We start from the raw sequence: 19,002 nt of genomic DNA, 5'->3' as shown, positions 1-19,002 counted from the left end.
AGCAACAGAAAAGCCTTTTCCCTTGTTTACATGTAAATGATAAAATCATACAATTTATTCTACCAAATAAAAAAAAGTTAAAATACAAATCCCATGATAATGTATTTGCATCATATACATTACAATAGTGGCATACTTACCCTAAACCCTTCCACAATTTAATGTGTAAGCACCCATGCAGCAAACAACATAAAATTCTTTATGACTCGCGCACACACGTGCATGTGTTCTGTTTCAAATGCCTTTTTTTGCATTGACATGTGTAGGCGGGTGTGGTCTACGGTCAACACTGTAGGTGGCGCTCATCCACAGCGGCTTTGTAGTTGGAGGTTGGGGTGAAGTCATGCGGAACATAGCTCCTCTATGGTTTCCTGGGCCACTGGGGAAGCTATCCAATTGGATGCTGCCACCCCATGTAACTCTGGCAGCCATCTTGGGTTGGGCAGAGCCTATTTAAAGTATTACTAAACCCCGGACCCTGCATCCACTATATCTGGTCTCCCGCAGTACACAGAACATATCAACTGCTAAATACCTTTTCTCATCAGCAGTTAGAGCAGGCTTGTGGCTTTTATCAGTGTCCAGAGATTTCTTTCTGCTCTAGGAGGATGCAAAACCCCTGAACTCTGTCTGGACAATGCTGATTGGCCCTGTGTGGTTCACATGCACTCTCCCAAGGAAAAAAAAAAAAAACACACCTCTAGCAATAAACACCAAACCAAACATGTGCAAAATGCCTACGGTTCAGTCTGTCTTATAAGGAAATAAGAGGTGGTAGCTTGAAAAAGGGGAGGAACAGAGAAGCAAGGATCAAACGGCCTTTTTACACAGTGCAGAGGATTAACCCCCTAGGTTCCACAGTGAGTATAACAAGCATGCTTTACTGCATATACAGACTGATTCTATGGTTGTGGGTTTAGTGATACTTTAAGGCCCTGGCTCCTGGGTTTAGAGTACTTTTGTGAGTGGATAGAATAGGGGTAGATACCCTGTGTGTTTAGGGACAGAACTATTGGCAGGGAAAGTTTCCTGACGAGGAGGGCAAGCATAGGGTTCACAACTTCTCTGGACATCTTCCCACTTGGGCACAAGACAGCCAGGGCTGCATTCTGCCCCTCCTAACAGCAGCTGTCAGTTTGGATGAAACCTGCTCTCCACACAATATCGGGACCAGTGAGTGTTCCTGGTTGGGCTGTCTCCCAATCGGGTTTATTGTGAACTGTCTTTGCATTACTTCAATACACATTCTTTACATCACAGTGTGTGTGTGTGTGTGTGTGTGTGTGTGTTATCTCCTTGATTGGGTACCCCAAGCCTGGTGATGGCTTGTGAGATGGCCACAGTACCACACTGCATCCCACCAACACAAACCTCCTGACAGTATGGCCACCTGCTGATTTGGCATCATCCACAGGCAGTCTAACTCTTCAATAAGACAAAGAAGCTGAATCCAAGACCATTTTACTTCAGTAATTTGTATTATAGAGGATGTGTCCCAGTTTTTTAGCTACAATAATTCTTTATTAATTTTGAAAAAAAAAATTATACAATAAAAACAACAAGATGTAAGTCACCTTAATGAAAACATCAGCAATCATAAGGATGCAATATACAGAGCTTCAGGGGTGACAAAGCTTTGTTGATGGTACTGGGACAAGTAAAGATATACAGCTGTCATCACTATAAAGGAAAGGTATTACATATTCTTGAAGGACATAGAGAGGAAAGAAAAGGGAAGAGAACTGAACTGGGAATGCAAACTCAAGGTGTGGGTGGGTAGTGAGAGGGGCAGATTGCTATGCATTCGGAAACACACAGATATGAATGGAGCCTCATTGTTCTGTGGAAACGCACCAATTTCACTTTCAGGCCCCATTCATACCGAGAGTTGTGGGAGCGCTTGTTTTTACACTTTTTTTCCAGTGACACACATAGGGCATCCTGTTGATTTCAATGGACTGCGCTACACATGGCAAAGTAGCTCATGGGACATTTTGCAGTGATGTGACGTGCACCTTTTTTTACTGTGCGTTTTGCTGCATTTGTCACTCAATTTTTCATGAGGCAAAATGTGTGCACTTGTAGCGGTGTTTAGTGTGCCGTTAATTGATGGCACCGAAAGCTCAGCTTGTTAAATTTTAGGTGTATAAAAGGTGGCCATACACTATACAATCTGATTGTACAATCTCCTTTAGATTTACCAAAACCATATCATAGGAGGACATGCCATCTATCCAATCACTCTGTAGTGCAAGGACCTGCCTGATTGGATTCAAAGTTGATGGTAGATCTAAAAGGTGATTGTACAATCAGATTGTATAGTGTATGGTGTGCTTTAACTGGTTCCCAACCACGCTGTAGCCGAAGGACAGCTACAGCGCGGTTGTGTAATCCTGGGACGAAGCCCATAGATGTCATTCCAGGACGCGCCCCCAGCGGTGTGCACCTGGCCCCGCCGGTGATCGCTGTGTCCTACGGACACAGCTGATTACGGGGAACAGTAAATCGGCCAATCACGGTGGCCTTTTACCACATGATTAGCTGTGTCCAATGACACAGCAATCACCGGGTAAATACAGTTGCCAGTTATCGACTGCACTTTCCTCACACTGTCACAGCATGATGAAAGTACGGCCGAGAACTGACAATTGTCAGCGAAGGGATCGGCACTGATCATCAGAGCACTGATGATCAGTGCTCTGATGATCAGTTCCCAGCAATGTCGCCCACCTGTACCCATCAGTGCCAACCACTTGTGCCACCCACCTGTGCCACTCAGCAGTGCCACCCACCTGTGCTGCCCATCAGTGCAGCATAATCAGTGCCAGCTCATCAGTGCCGCCTATCAGTGCCCATCAGTGCTGCCTATCCGTGCCACCTCATCAGTGCCGCCTATCAGTGCCCATCAGTACTGCCTATCTATGCCACCTCATCAGTCCTGCCTATCAGTGCAGCCTCAATGCACATCAGTGAATGAGAAAAATTACTTGTTAGCAAAATTTTAGAATAGATACAAAAATTAAAAAAAAAAACTTTTTTTCAAATGTTTTGCTCTTTGTTTATAGCACAAAAAATAAAAATGCAAATGCAAATTTAAACTCTATTTATCCCTACAAAAAGTACCACTCTCATCCTTGAAAGTGTAGAATTAAAATGAAATTTTTTTCAAATAATCCCTCTACCACACTCCCATCATCTACCCTCATACATAAAATAATATAATATCGTGTATATATATATATATATATACAGTATATATATATATATATATATATATATATATATATATATATATGTGTGTGTCCAAATGCAAGTCCACACAAAGTACTCTTCCAAGTGTTGAGAAATAATCCACTTCATTGCTTTTCAATCCAGGATACCTCAAAAAAATATAAACTAGATATAGTGCATTATCTTTAAACAAAAAAACACTCGTGACACTTAAAGTGACTCCTCCTAAACTCACACTCGTGAGAAACCAACACTTCAACTTGTGATTTGTGCAAAAAGGTGAACCCTTGTGAAAAAGTCGGAAGTGACGAAACGCGTCAGGGTAGGGACGTACCATCAGAATGTCAAACCGGAAGGAGTGGCGCGGCCATTTTGGATACTGGAGTTCAGTCATACGAACTGTGGGAGAGGATGGACGTTGCTTTTTACCTAACGTAAGATTTTAAATAAATTTATGGATTCCTTTTATATACTTCACTGAGTATTGTCTTCTCTGCCCCTCCGAGGAGCGGGGAAGTTCGGATTGGGCACTTCAGGAAAAGGGGAAATTACGGATTACCCTGGAGGAGTCTTATGCCTGTTTATATTGAAAGAGGGTAATGGTATATTATCCTACAAGAGTTGTGGCACTACTTATATTTGATGCATGTGATCACAAGTAGTTTGATGTGGAGTTTCCATTATCCATGAGAGGGTAATTGTATTTACTATATTTGAATGGTGACACTGGCTTTGGATTTTTGCACAAATCACAAGTTGAAGTGTTGGTTTCTCACGAGTGTGGGTTTAGGAGGAGTCACTTTAAGTGTCACAAGTGTTTTTTTGTTTAAAGATAATGCACTATATCTAGTTTATAATTTTTTGAGGTATCCTGGATTGAAAAGCAACGAAGTGGATTATTTCTCAACACTTGGAAGAGTACTTTGTGTGGACTTGCATTTGGACACATATATATATATACACGATATTATATTATTTTATGTATGAGGGTAGATGATGGGAGTGTGGTAGAGGGATTATTTGAAAAAGATTTCATTTTAACAAAAAATAAAACACCCAGCGGCGAGTACATACCACCAAACGAAAGGACTATTTGTGTAAAAAAAAAAAGATAAAAAATGTCATATGGGTACAGTGTTGCATGACCGCGCAATTGTCATTCAAAGTGCAACAGTGCTGAAAGCTGAAATTTGGCCTGGGCAGGAAGGGGGTATAAGTGCCTGGTAGGCAAGTGGTTAAAGAACCCAGAACACACTTCTCCTGTTTTCAATACTACAGCTCTATCTACATAGGCTGCTATCTATGCAAGATGAAATTAAATTAAATAAATACAATTAAATAAATATATAAAATTGATGCCTGTGTATTTAGTGAGAACAGTGATCACTGATTAAGACACCGGAAAAACCACTGTGATTTAAAATCACACAATTTGTGTGCAATTTTAGCGTGATTTCAGGTGCGATTTCTTTATTCCTACTTGTGAAAATTTTCAATGCTTTCTTGCAATTTGCAGTGTGATTTCCATTATATTCTATGTATGTGAAATCGCAACAAAACTGCTGAAAAAGTAATGCAAGAACTACTTTAGAAATCGCACTGCAGAAAATCACAACTGTTAGGACACTGACATTCACTAGATGTGATTTCAATTTCCAAATTGCACTAATTGAATTCCACCTGTGGAGTGGGTGGTAGGGATCTACTGGAAGGGGGAAAGATAGCCATAGGTGTGTGCTTATGAGGTCAGCTGATTAAGAACCGAAAAACCAGTAAGGCACAGGAAGGATTTAATCTACATGCCAGCAAGTAATGAAGCTTTCTAAGAATTTCATTAGGGCTAAGGTAAGGAAGGCCTTGTTCTCAAAAGTAAATAAAAAAAAAAAAAAAAAAAAGCTTATTTTTCTGCAACAAAAAAGTACATGGTATATTGGTGTGTAGGGGAGCTGGAGTTTAAAGAATAAAAAAAAAAAAAAAAAGAGAGAGAAAAGAACTTAGCCTTTAAGGCCATATCTGTCTGAAATGCATTAGTGAACTGTTTCACATGTAATGCTCTCTTGGTAAGCTAGATAAAAAAAAAAAAAATAAAAGGAAAGAAGAAGAAAAAAGAAAAGAAGTGGAGGAGGCCAAGATCTTCATGTTTGAGGGATCTTGGCCAATCCCCTGGCAGGAGGCTGGATATGGAGACCAGGACAACCCTCAAATGTGGCAGAGCCGGAGGGGGGGGGTGCAGTGTTGGGTGGAAGATGGATTGAAGAAAGCCCAAGTGAGGAGCATGGGTGGGGGCCTACCTACAGGCAGGTCACTAGGGAATAGAATCTCCACTGCCTTAACGTTTCCTGGAGAGGAGAGCATGTGCAGCAGGGAAGGAGCCAGCCCAGCTTAAGGCCTGAAGGCAGCCACCAACCCACCAAGCTAACAGGACAGGACACTGAGTACCCTCACACCCCCTGGGCCAGATAAGGGGAGAGGGCGGTCAGGTGCAAGACACAACTAGCTTCTCATCTGGGACTGTTGTAAATTGACAGCTTTTGGGCTCTCTTGCCCAGGGATACCCTCAGACAGCTGGGTGAAAAGAAGGAATCATCCAGGGTCTGAGGAGCTACACTAAAAAGCCTTTAGTGCTCTTCAAGAAGAGACTGTTGCTATCTGCATTTTTGTATATAGTTGCTAAGGAGTTGTCCTCAGGTTCTGTAGATCCTTGGGCCTCCTATATAACCCTAGACCCCATCCAAGTTTAACCCCTAATAAAAACTACAAAGCCAAAGCTCAAGGACTGTTTACTGACTCCAGTGTGCAGAGTGTGGAAAATGCATGTTGCCTGGCCATGCAGAGCATAGGGGGACCCAAACAAATCCAAGGAAGGGAGTGCTACACACATTTAAAGAGATCAAAAGACACTTTTTATAGCGTGCCCATTTTCTGGAGACAACCTCATCAGGAATCTGAACTCCAAGGTCCCTTTGTGAGCTTTTAATTTACATACTTGCTTGATTCTTCTTAATCTATGGGAAAAGCTTTAAAAAAAAAGTGTACTTATTCCTTAAATCAAACCTTCACTCAAAAAGTGATAATGCAGCCAATCTTCTTTCCTAACCCTATGATGTCCTTTTTTCTTTTTTCCCCCTTTAGTTATACCAGGGAGTGGATAGCACTTCCTCAATTCTAAGATGGTGCTAGCCACCCTAGCTGCCGAAAAAAAAAAAAAATCCACAAAATCTATGCAGCTGACAACCCCCCTGGAGAATGGAGTAGGAAACAAACCTGTTTTGCATCAGAGTTTGTAAAGGACTGGATGTGTAAACTGAGTAGCCCATACACAGGGACAAATAAACAATCACCATCTCATGGTGTATAGCAAAAAAAATCAATTTTATTGTGGAGATGAAGGTAGAAATGGTCCAAAAAACACTCCTGAGTATGTCCACTGTACGTGGTGTGACTTAGTGGCCATTCAAACCTGGGGACAGCATACCAAGCAGGGAAGCAGCAGGATCCAGTGTACCTCGGTGTGCTGTGGAAGCCAAAGTGGCCACGGTCTGGGAGTACAGGAACCAGAGAAGACATCACCGGAAGCCACAACCCAGATGTGATGCAAGAGCTTTGTCACGCGGCTGCTACAGAAGGAAAGGAGAGCCAAACAAACAAACAATCAGTCTCTCGGCTGGATAACACATTTCAAAGCAACTGATTCTTCTTCAAATCCAAGAAAAGTGCTTAAGGTGGTTGTAAACCTCAGACATGAAATATGAACAAAGCATATCCCTCTATAGTGTGTACTTGTCTCTGTCCAGAGCACTGTCATTTCAGTCTTCTGCTTCAATCCTCTGTTATCTGTACAACTCATTTGACAAGTTTTCCTGACACCAGGAGATAAAATGGTGACAAGGGAGGGGCCTGCAGCAGATTGACAGCTTCAGCTCTGTTCCTGTGAGCTGTGTAGAGGGGGTCCCTTCCCTCCAATCAGCTCTCAGAGTTCTCCTCACAGAGCTCTGCAGAGTGCAATTTCATCTCTGTCCTTTTTTTCTGAAAGCTCAGACAAGTTTTATAACTTCTGGACTTCAAATAGATGTAGAGAACTGAAGACTGCAGATAAACATGTACAACTCATGTAGGAGGATTTGTTTCATCTCTGTGTAGCACTTGAGGCCAGTCACTTCTCTGGGTATATGTAAGGGTTTACAACCACTTCCCTACTGGGCACTTTTACCCCCCTTCCTGCTCAGGCCAATTTTCTGCTCTGTCGCACTGACAACTGCGTAGTTATGCAACACTGTACGCAAACTAATTTTTTTTAAAAGACAAATAAATAGAGCTTTCTTTTGGTGGTATTTAATCACCATTGGGTTTTTTTTTTTGTTTTTTTTTTAGCAAAAAATAAAGGTTTGTCTTAGTTTTTGCTAAAGCACAGCGTGCCCCAGAGTGGAAAAGAGGGGGTGTGGTTCTGGGAGGAAGTTGATGGACACGCTCCCAGAACTAGCCGACCGCGCTGTAGCCCTCTTTTGGCTATAGCTCAGCGGGGGAGTGGTTAATTTAAAAAAAATGCAAGAACTGGATCTTTTTTTTGCTGCATACCATGAGATGTGATCGTTTTTCCTATGTATGGGCTATTCAGTTACACATCCAGTCCTTTATAAACTCTGGTACTCTACAAATTTCCTCAAATCTAGCCTCAGCAAAAAAAAAAAAAAAATATGTACTCTTAAAAGTGTTACTAAAAAGTAAAAAAAAAATTAAAAAATTAAAAATTAAAAAATTTTTTATATTCACATGCTCTGTGCAGTGGTATTGCACAGTGCAGCCCTGATCCTCTTCTTGGGTACCCCACAGGTGGACCTGGCTCCTCCTGTTTGTGGAGTACCCCTCTAGATAGCTAGTTTTTTTAGTTGGAAATACTGAGTAGCAGCCTAGGCTGAGTCAGTGGGTCAATTTTAGGTTAGGGCTGAGAGGCTCTTGAGACCAGTTCCTTGATACCTCCCCTTGCTCTACAAACTTGGAGAAGATTCTAGAAGCAGTAGGCGGGGGTTAGGAAGGGATGATCTGCATACTTAGGGGATCTGGACCAATCCCCAGGCAGGATGCTTGGCATGGAGTCAGGACAGCCCTTAAGTATAACTGAGCCTGCTCAGCAGCAGGAGTTCGAGTGGAAAATGTGAGGAAGGCTAAATTGCAGGAGCCTGTGAGGGGGTCCAGAGGGAGAGGGCCTACCTAGAGGCTGGGACCTGGAAAGGAGGATCACTCAGCCTCATCAGTCCACAGAGGGATGATCACCTGTGAAGGCAAGGAAGGAGTCAGCCCAGCAGAAGGCTTAAAGGCAGCCACCAACCCAGCCAACTCACAGGCAAGGACTAGGTGAGTAATCCTATACCCCCTGGGCCAGTTAAAGGGAAAGAGCATTCTGGGGGGGAAACCTGTCTGTCTAGTTCCATACCTGGGACGATTAGCCCTTTCAAGTAGCAGGCACTGGATCCCCTTGCCTAGGGATTTCTCCAGACATCTGCGTAAAGAAGAGGATTTACCTGGGGTCTGGGGTGGTACCCCAGAAGAGGCTGGAGAGCTCTTCCAGAGGAGAATTTCCTATCCTGGACTTAATTGCCAGGAAGCTGCCCTCAGTTTGCTGTTCCTTGGGCATCCCATACGCCCCATCCAAGTTCAATATCCCTAGTAATAAACTTAAAAACCAAGCTCACGGACTGTTTACTGTCTCCGGATTGCAAGCTTGTGAAAAATGCAACTTGGCTGGTTGGCAGAACTAGAGGGGGATCCAAATCTTCAGCAAATCCTAAAGGGGTAGTGCTACATTTGTGTGTCCCCATAGCAAGCGGCTTGCTATGGAGGCACATGGTGTCTGCCGCGCTCCATAGACTTACAGTGGAACTTCGCCCCACCCCCACTTCCTCCTCTGCATTTGATTGACAGCAGCAGGAGCCACTGGTGCTTGAGTGCTATGTAAAGAGGGAGAGAGGGGAGAAGGGATGCAACCATGCAGAGATCTGGGTCTCTTCTCATCTCTCTTTCCCTTCACACAGTAATGAGGGGTGGGGGGATGGGGGCAGAGCAATAGAAAACATTTGTTTACCTTAATGCAAGGAATGCATTAAGGTAAAATATGTTTTTAGCTTTAGTATCACTTTAAGAGTGCCCCCTGCTCACACCTCATCAGCAGCTCTTGGGACACATCATACATCAATGGAGACTGTAAGTCCCACAGTGTGTGCGCAATGAGGAGCCGGCTGTGATTCCTCAGGAATTCACAGAGGTCTCCCATATCCAAAATAGAAGAACCATGGATCCACAGCGGTAGGGGAAAAAAAAAATCAGCTGCAGAAAGACATTTCTTTATTCCAGGCATTGATAAGTACCCAAGTATTAAAAGTCAATAGATATAGTATTTGCAGCTTAGCAACTTAGTTTTTTTTTGTTTGTTTTTTTAAAACCTGAAGTTCCTCTTTATCTTCAGTTATTGTTGGAGTTTGTGATACCACGTTACGTATGAAGAAATGTGTGAACAGAACAAAGTGCAATATCTACAGGTTACCACTGACTACAATGAATGATACTCAGCATGAATCTAGGCATCATGGGCTATGGGCTGTAGCCACTTCCATAATAGCGGTATTGATAGCATCATGAGTCAAATGCAAGAAAACTCTTGTGACTGGAGTACATAATCCCAGTTTACTCCCTTAGAAATGCAATGAATAAGGAATAAGAGAAGTGATGATGGGTTACACTCACCAGTCAATAAAGCATGATAATGAAGGCCTCTCTCCTTATCTTGGTGTGCGCACACATCAAACAGATAGGCTTTTATCGGTCCATCAATAAAGTCTGCAGCAAAGTCGAAAGCAACAACTCCAAGCATGGTAATTACGATCGCCCAAGTCCTCTTCTCGGCGCCACCATTGTCTTTAAATATGGCTGTAACACAAGCGTAAAAAAAAAAATATATATTATTCTACTAAAGTCGTGTGGATCAGATAATCATTATGCCAACTATCATTTGCATCCAATGCAAGTGCAGTATAACCCCTTCTGTTAAAGGAAGGAGGAGGATTCCACAGTGTATGGGGATCCAAACATTGGAACAATCATGCATACTGTAAATAAACATAGGAACCCATATGTAGCAATGCCACTTCCTCAGCATGGACTTCTAGGGGGAAAAAATGCTACACCCCACTTTCATGTGTTTTTATGAGTTGTGTTGTACTGTATTTTTCTGTAGTATGCTCACATCTAATGGTGGTTTCTGGCCACTACAACATGTTTTCTAATGTAACCTATGGTATCTTCCTAAAAAAAAAGCAAAAAAACAACACATGCTTGACACTTGGGCATTAATTCATTTCATTGGCCATTAATTCATTTCATTGGCCAGAATAAACTTTTATTCTATCCATTAAAAAGAATTAGTGCTCAAGTGCTTAACATGCCTAGTGTTAACATGCGTAAACTCAAGCTTCTTTTCTGCTGCTTCTGGACACATTGGCAGCTTTTTTTCTGGCTTTTCTGCCTGTAAAACGCCTACGTGTGCATGGGGATACATAGGCCAACACATAGGGAGGTATAGGAAGAAGGAGGACAGATGCCTCTAGCACCAGTGTTAAAAACATCCAGTGTGTATGAGGAATAAAAGCTCACATATTAACATGTTGCCAACCACGCTATAGACAAATGACTTCCTCCCAGAACAGCGCCCCCCTTCCCGCGTGCATCAGACGCGCTTTGTTATTGCTGTGTCAGTTGGACAGATCTGATCACAAAGTGAGGTAAAGGGCCAATCACAGCGACCCTTTACATGTGATCAGCTGTGTCCAATCATAGTGGATTACAGTGTAAACAGACGTGTGGGTTATCAGCAGTCTTTTCCTTATGCAATGTGGAGAAAAGGAAAGCTGGTAACCAGCAATTCGCACAGGCACATATACACTGATAGTCAGGGCACTGATCACCAGTGACCCTATTATCAATGCAGCCCCATCAGTGGCCATTAGTGCAGCCTGTCAGTGCTCATCAATGCCCACCTGTGCCTCTCCATAAATACCACCTCAGAAGAGACCAAGAAAAATTTACTTATCTACCAAATCTTTTTCTAACAGAAATTAAGCTTTTTTTGTTTTTTCTTCAACATTTTTGGGTCTTTGTTTAGCAAAAAAGTAAAAACCCAGTGGTGATTAAATACCACTAAAAACAAATCTCTGTCTCAAAAAAAAAAAAAAGATAATACGACAGCACTGAAAGCTGAAAATTGGCCTGGGAAGGAAATGGGGTAAATGTGCCCAGCAGGCAAGTGTTTAATGGAAAGAGTAGGATTGTGAACCTGACTGGTCATAAGTTAGGCAATGCTACTTGGCACTACTTCACAGAATATGCCCACTACAGGTTTTCTTTGTACAGAATTGCAGTTCTAAGCCTAATTACGTGCTGTCAGCCAGTGCAGAGTAGGAAGAAATGTGAGGATGTAAAAGGTTTGCAAATAACATTGCTTTATATATTTGAACTGGGTCGCTGACAAGATTTAAGTGGTTTTCATTCAAGTGTCTAGATTTCCCTTTGTGCGATATATTACTTGGCCGTTTGCAATATATCATGTAGCCATGAACAGCCAAGTATCAAAAGAACAGAGTATTTAACAAATTGTATTTTTTTTTCCTGATTCAAATCATTTCGTTATCATTTGCAGGAAGAAAGCTTAACAGCGGTAACACCCACACTGTAGGTTCACAAAAGGTAAGATACAGGATAAATTGATAAAATATTACATAGTTACACAGCTTATAAGGTTGGGAAAAAAAACCCCAATAAAAAACAAAGAACACCCCACACCACATCAGTCTATCCACTTCAGCATGTGCAGTCTCCACTGCAGGGGCCACTCAACCACAGTGGCATTGCAGGAGGAGAAGTCAACCTAGTTTTCTGGGTCACTGGAGAAGTGATCCAAATTAGAAGCTGCCACTTCATGTGACTCTGGCAGCCATCTTCGGTCAGGCAGAGTCTATTTCAGACCCTGGCTCCCAGGCTTTGTGCACTTTGGGAGTGGACAGTGCAGGGACAGGTTACCCACCTGTAAGGGAAAGTGAATAGCATCAGGGATAAGTTTCACATGAGTTGGGACAGGATAGGGAAATGCTCTCTTGTCCAGCAATCCTCCCAATTGGGCACAGACCAGCCACCCTTAGAGACAGACGCTGTTGGCACACTGGACCCGCTTTGCTCTGCATTACTGTCCTGATCTGTGAGTGTTCCCAGTTGGGTGCCTTCCCGCTGGGAAGTTTGTATTTTTGAACCATGACGTCAATGCAAGTTATTTGCTTTGGACTGTGTACATACAGTACATACAGCCCCAATTCAAAAACTGTTGGGGAGTTTTGCAAAAACTACATGAGAAGAAAAGGGAAACAGAGGGGTTCCAGACTAAGTACGGCATAAAAGACGGGTTTATTAAATTGTGCAATTAGCAACTCACAAAATACATGGAGAAGTAAAGCAAGTCAGTACATCCACAGATCCCTCCTCAGCAAAGTCAGCCAGTATGATAGCCACAATGCAGTCTGGGGGCGAGTGATGGACTCCAGGAAGCGGCTGGCTGCCGCGGTGACCAGCATGGAATGCAAGATGGTGTCCGACCGAAAGTGACATCAGCACAAAGATTTGATGCTGTGGATGTGGGCTGTAACGAGTTTTGAAGCACTTTCTTAATTCTTCCCCTGGCTCAGAAAAAAATTTAGGAGTTCTTTTTAGGGTTTTTATTGGAAATGATGAACTGGGAGAGGGAGCTTGGGATACCACGAAACTGTAGAACTGGATAATTTGAGGACTCCTGAATTTCTGGCTGCACTGCACAGAGCTGCTGACTGCAATGCACAAACCACTGAATGTCTCACACAATCTCTTATACTGTTGGTGATCTGTACTTCCTTCAGAGATAAAAAAAAGAAGAAAAAAAAAGGAAAAAAAAAATGGAAGGAAGAGGTCACTTTTCCTCCAGCAGTGGGGTCATCTACTCACAGGATCAGGATCGGTTGCCACTTTCCAATATCCACCAGGTTCTCCCTAGTGAGGGAGATGTAGGCTCCACCATAGGACAGCTGAACTCTTTCCCATAAAAACTGCGCCTGTCTCTCTCCAGCGAGCTTCTCCAGACCCAATTGGATCCCTAGAAGTAGATATGCAAATAGCATCCCCCACCCTCCCCCACGCTAAGCCTAGCTGGGACCTTGGTGCCTTCCTAAAGACTTTGTCCTCATGAGCCAAGGCACAAAAATAGCTTGTGATCCTAAGAGCAGGGGTGTACATACAGTTGTGACCTGGCCCCATTCTGTGGAGAAGGGGGGTTCTATGTGGCTTGCCCGTATACCTGCATAACAGAGAAAGCATGGTCAAAATACAGAGGAACCAATGCCTTCCGTTTAAATGGCAGGCATTTGGTCCACTAATGCCGCCCCGCCACCCCTGCTATCTACCTTCTGTTGTGATCAGGCCTTCGTGTGATCCCCTGGCCCTTTATGGTTTCTTGCACTGGGGCCCTGAAGGTTCTAGTTATGCATCTGCTCAGGAGTGTGGCTCTCCCATGATAAAAGGGGGAGGGGGGAGATATCAACAATAACATTTGGCATTTCACATCATGCAAACGTCAGGACCTGTCCAGACATCTGTAGCCATTTACATAAGATTTCAGAGATATGCTCACAATACCCTATACCACTCAAGGTGCTCTGGTAAATCCGATATAGTGACGTGAAAAAGTATTCCTATCCTTGAATTTTCCTTGAAACGCACACCACACTTTTCAGATATTTGTAAAAAATTTTGAAAACCATTTATCATTTTCCTTCCACATCATGTGCCACTTTGTGTTGGTCTATCACACAAAATACATTTACGTTTTTGGTTGTAACATGACAAAATGTGGAACATTTCAAGGGGTGATAATACTTTTTCAAGTCACTATCTCACAGCTTTTAAGGGTGCAGGCTGTCTTATGCCCAATCCAGAAAGTAGGGAGGTTTGAACGGATGAGAGATGCCGCACACCACTAGCTCAACAGGTGAAAAGAAATGTGAATGGCCTCAGCCTTGAGCTCCTCCTGAGCCCCATCTCTGATGCATTTTGCTACACCCATCAGGGGCCTAATCATAGAGATGAAGGAGTGAAGCAAGACAATTCTATTTATACTTCATCAGCCTCTTGTGAAGCAGAAGATTAATTGTGCAAGCAGCACATGCAAATAGTGCTTAAAAAAACAAAAAAAGTAAAGTCAAATAATCCACTCACTAAATATGTTATATTTAATAATTAACTGCAAGATTGGATTGCATGAGGATTTGTTGTTTGGGAGTTGAAAGACAGCCAATCCAAAAAAAAAAGAAAGAAAATTACACAAAACAAAAAGTTGTGCCTTATTAGCAAGCTAAAAATAAACAAAATGAAGTGGCTGTAAAAAAAATGTTTAATTAGAAAAACAAAATGTGTGTCCCAAAAAAAAAAAAAAAACCCAAAACAACCACCCATTGTCATCCTATTCAAGGTGGCATCATAGAGGATGGCAAAGATTTCGTGTGCAATGCTTTCTAGACAAAAAAAAAGTGCATTTATTATTATTTTTACAACTGTGAACTTATCTTTTAAGCTTTAAGCAGGGAAACCACTGTGGGGCCAATTTAAATGACTGAAAAATTTGTCAGGTTATAAAAAAAAAAAAAAAAAAAAAAAAGTTATATTGTAATTGACCAAAGTGAATGATCAAAACAAGAGTAGAAGTCATGAAATAAAAGTTTGCAAAACTAGAGTAGTGAAAAAAAAATCTGTTTCATACCAAAAGAAAAAGCCTAATGCTTTAAAATGTGATTTAAAAAAATAAGTGAAATGATGCACATAAAAAGGTGCTAGGAGCAGTATATACTGGCCCCCAGGGCAGACTGACAACTCATGGGGCCCCCAGGCAATAGGGGATCATGGGGCCCCTGTGGCCTTGCCCAAACTCACAAAAGCCTATGAAAAAGGTACCATCTCATGGGGCCCCCTATTGACCCCAGGCCCTTGGGCAGTGCCCGAGTTTCCAAATGGTCAGTCCGCCCCTGCTGGCCCCTTCCTCCTGTTGAGTGCCCCTCAGAGCATGCAGCTTGCTATGGGGGCACCCAAACAGGCTCACTCCCAAGCTGCTGCTCTACGTGTCCATTGACACACAGAGCTGCAGCTCAGCCCCGCCCCCCCCTCTCTCATCATTGGCTCACTGGCTGTGACAGCAGCCCAGCGAGGAGGGGGAGCCCCCAGAGAGCCAAGGCTCTTGTACACATCACTGGACCGTGCTGGGGCTCAGGTAAGTATTAGGGGAGTGCTGCACACTGAAGAGTTTTCTACACTCACGTACAGTAGAGCGCATGAAGGTAAAAAACCTTGAACCTGTACAACAACAAAAAAAGAAAGGGATGGGGGGGGGGTCTTTATCCACCTTCACTCTTCTGATTCCATGTCCTTTAATGTAAATTGGTCTTCCTCTTCAAATAATTATTTCTGGAGTGTATTGCTTTCCAGATGCTTCTGTCACAGCAAGCACAAGTTACATTAAAACCTAGTAGAGTAGATGTAGAATAGATTTTTTTTTTTTTTCTGTAAAGAGTTGAAGTTGAACAGAGGACATGCTATAGTCATTCATAGACCTTGACTTACAGGGATATATATATTTCTAAAGCTATCCAACTTAATAAAATAGGGGGGGGGATAATATATAATACACAGTAAAAAATAACCTTTTTTTCAGCACACAGATACAAAACAATGAAAAGGGATTGGTGACTCAATAACATCAATTACTATGCAGCCTGTTAAAGTGGTATTAAAAACTCAACATTTATTTTTTATTTGTATTTGATTTATATTAAAGTGGTTGTAAAGGCTGAGGGCTGTTTACCTTCATGCATTCAATGAATGAAGGTAAAAAACCTTCTGTGTGCTGCTCCCCCCCCCCCACCTCCGATACTTACCTAAGCCCCCTCTTGATCCAGCGATGTGCACAGGAGCCTCGACTGTCCAAGGACTCTCTCTCTCTCCCCTCATTGGTTGAGACAGCGGCTGGAATCAATAGCTCCCACTGCCATCAATCACAACCAGTGAGCAAATGAGGAGATAGAAGGGGGCGGGGCCAAACTGTGGCTGTATGGGTCTTATGGACGCATAGATCTCACAAGTGAGCACACACCAGTACCCCAAAGCAAGCAGCTAGCTATTGGGAGCTTGGAGCTTAGTACTGCTTTAATAAAACCCTGTCACCAACCCAAAAAAAAAAAAAAAGGAAGTACAGAAGAACCAATGATTTGTGCTTGTCCATTTTAAAAAAGTAAATAAAATGTCTAAAATATGTTAAATGCCATATCATCTAATTGGAAGAGTGCTATTAAAGGTAATGCCACTAACTCTGTAAAGTAAACCTACTTCATTAAAACCACTTTCCCTACTACAGGGCTGTACGTACGTACGTACACACACACACACACTTTGAATTTCCAGGTAGGGCAGGCATACGTGCTGCCCTACCCGCTCCATTATTGGTGCCTAGAGATGTCAATCACTGAGTCCTGGCCGGCACAGGTCTCTCCTGTCAGCAGGACATGCTGCCCAGCAGAGAGATACAAAACAGCATGCCTCCCTATTTCTTTTCTTCCAGACGTAAAGAGTGCCCCCTTGTCCTCTGTGATGACCTCAGGGTGAGTTCACTATATGAACCACAAATGTATTTATACATGGAGATCATATCCCCTCTATGTATTATACATGGAGATCATATCCCCCCTTATGTATTATACATGGTGATCATATCCCCCCTATGTATTATACATGGAGATCATATCCCCCCTTATGTATTATACATGGTGATCATATCCCCCCTTATGTATTATACATGGAGATCATATCCCCCCTTATGTATTATACATGGAGATCATATCCCCCTTATGTATTATACATGGAGATCATATCCCCCCTTATGTATTATACATGGAGATCATATTCCCCCTTATGTATTATACATGGAGATCATATCCCCCCTTATGTATTATACATGGAGATCATATCCCCCTTATGTATTATACATGGAGATCATATCCCCCCTTATGTATTATACATGGAGATCATATCCCCCTTATGTATTATACATGGAGATCATATCCCCCTTATGTATTATACATGGAGATCATATCCCCCCTTATGTATTATACATGGAGATCATATCCCCCTTATGTATTATACATGGAGATCATATCCCCCCTTATGTATTATACATGGAGGTCATATCCCCCCTTATGTATTATACATGGAGATCATATCCCTCTTATGTATTATACATGGAGATCATATCCCCCTTATGTATTATACATGAAGATCATATCCCTCTTATGTATTATACATGGAGATCATATCACCCCCTTATGTATTATACATGGAGATCATATCACCCCCTTATGTATTATACATGGAGATCATATCCCCCCTTATGTATTATACATGGAGATCATATCCCCCCTTATGTATTATACATGGAGATCATATCCCCCCTTATGTATTATACATGGAGATCATATCCCCCCTTATGTATTATACATGGAGATCATATCCCCCCTTATGTATTATACATGGAGATCATATCCCCCCTGAAGTATTATACATGGAGATCGTATCCCCCCCCCCCTTATGTATTATACATGGTGATCATATCCCCCCTTATGTATTATACATGGAGATCATATCCCCCCTTATGTATTATACATGGAGATCATATCCCCCTTATGTATTATACATGGAGATCATATCCCCCCTTATGTATTATACATGGAGATCATATCCCCCCTTATGTATTATACATGGAGATCATATCCCCCCTTATGTATTATACATGGAGATCATATCCCCCCTTATGTATTATACATGGAGATCATATCCCCCCCCCCTTATGTATTATACATGGTGATCATATCCCCCCTTATGTATTATACATGGAGATCATATCCCCCCTTATGTATTATACATGGAGATCATATCCCCCGTTATGTATTATACTTGGAGATCATATCCCCCGTTATTATGCATGGAGATCATACCCCCCCTTATGTATTATACATGGAGATCATATCCCCCCTTATGTATTATACATGGAGATCATATCACCCCCTTATGTATTATACATGGAGATCATATCCCCCCTTATGTATTATACATGGAGACCATATCCCCCCTTATGTATTATACATGAAGATCATATCCCTCTTATGTATTATACATGGAGATCATATCACCCCCTTATGTATTATACATGGAGATCATATCACCCCCTTATGTATTATACATGGAGATCATATCCTCCCTTATGTATTATACATGGAGATCATATCCCCCCTTATGTATTATACATGGAGATCATATCCCCCCTTATGTATTATACATGGAGATCATATCCCCCCTGAAGTATTATACATGGAGATCGTATCCCCCCCCCCCTTATGTATTATACATGGTGATCATATCCCCCCTTATGTATTATACATGGAGATCATATCCCCCCTTATGTATTATACATGGAGATCATATCCCCCTTATGTATTATACATGGAGATCATATCCCCCCTTATGTATTATACATGGAGATCATATCCCCCCTTATGTATTATACATGGAGATCATATCCCCCCTTATGTATTATACATGGAGATCATATCCCCCCTTATGTATTATACATGGAGATCATATCCCCCCCCCCCTTATGTATTATACATG

The 19,002-nt window shown here is 42.1% G+C and overlaps 1 protein-coding gene across 1 annotated transcript in view; it reads right to left on the bottom strand.

Annotated features, from left to right (window-relative positions):
• The window catches only part of SLC45A2 (solute carrier family 45 member 2), a 199,042-nt gene that overhangs the window by 173,911 nt on the left and 6,129 nt on the right, over window positions 1-19,002 (bottom strand). The window contains exon 2 of the mRNA XM_089689451.1: window positions 9,970-10,152. Within this exon, the coding sequence (XP_089545577.1) occupies window positions 9,970-10,152 (183 nt within the window). The remainder of the gene's footprint in view (window positions 1-9,969; window positions 10,153-19,002) is intronic.

The sequence above is a fragment of the Staurois parvus genome, unplaced genomic scaffold, assembly GCF_062004578.1.
Source record: "Staurois parvus isolate SC_StPar_1 unplaced genomic scaffold, SC_StPar_1.0 ptg000475l, whole genome shotgun sequence".
Taxonomy (NCBI): Eukaryota; Metazoa; Chordata; class Amphibia; order Anura; family Ranidae; genus Staurois; species Staurois parvus.
Note: the sequence above shows the minus strand (reverse complement) of the source record. Positions and strands in the feature narration are given on the sequence as shown.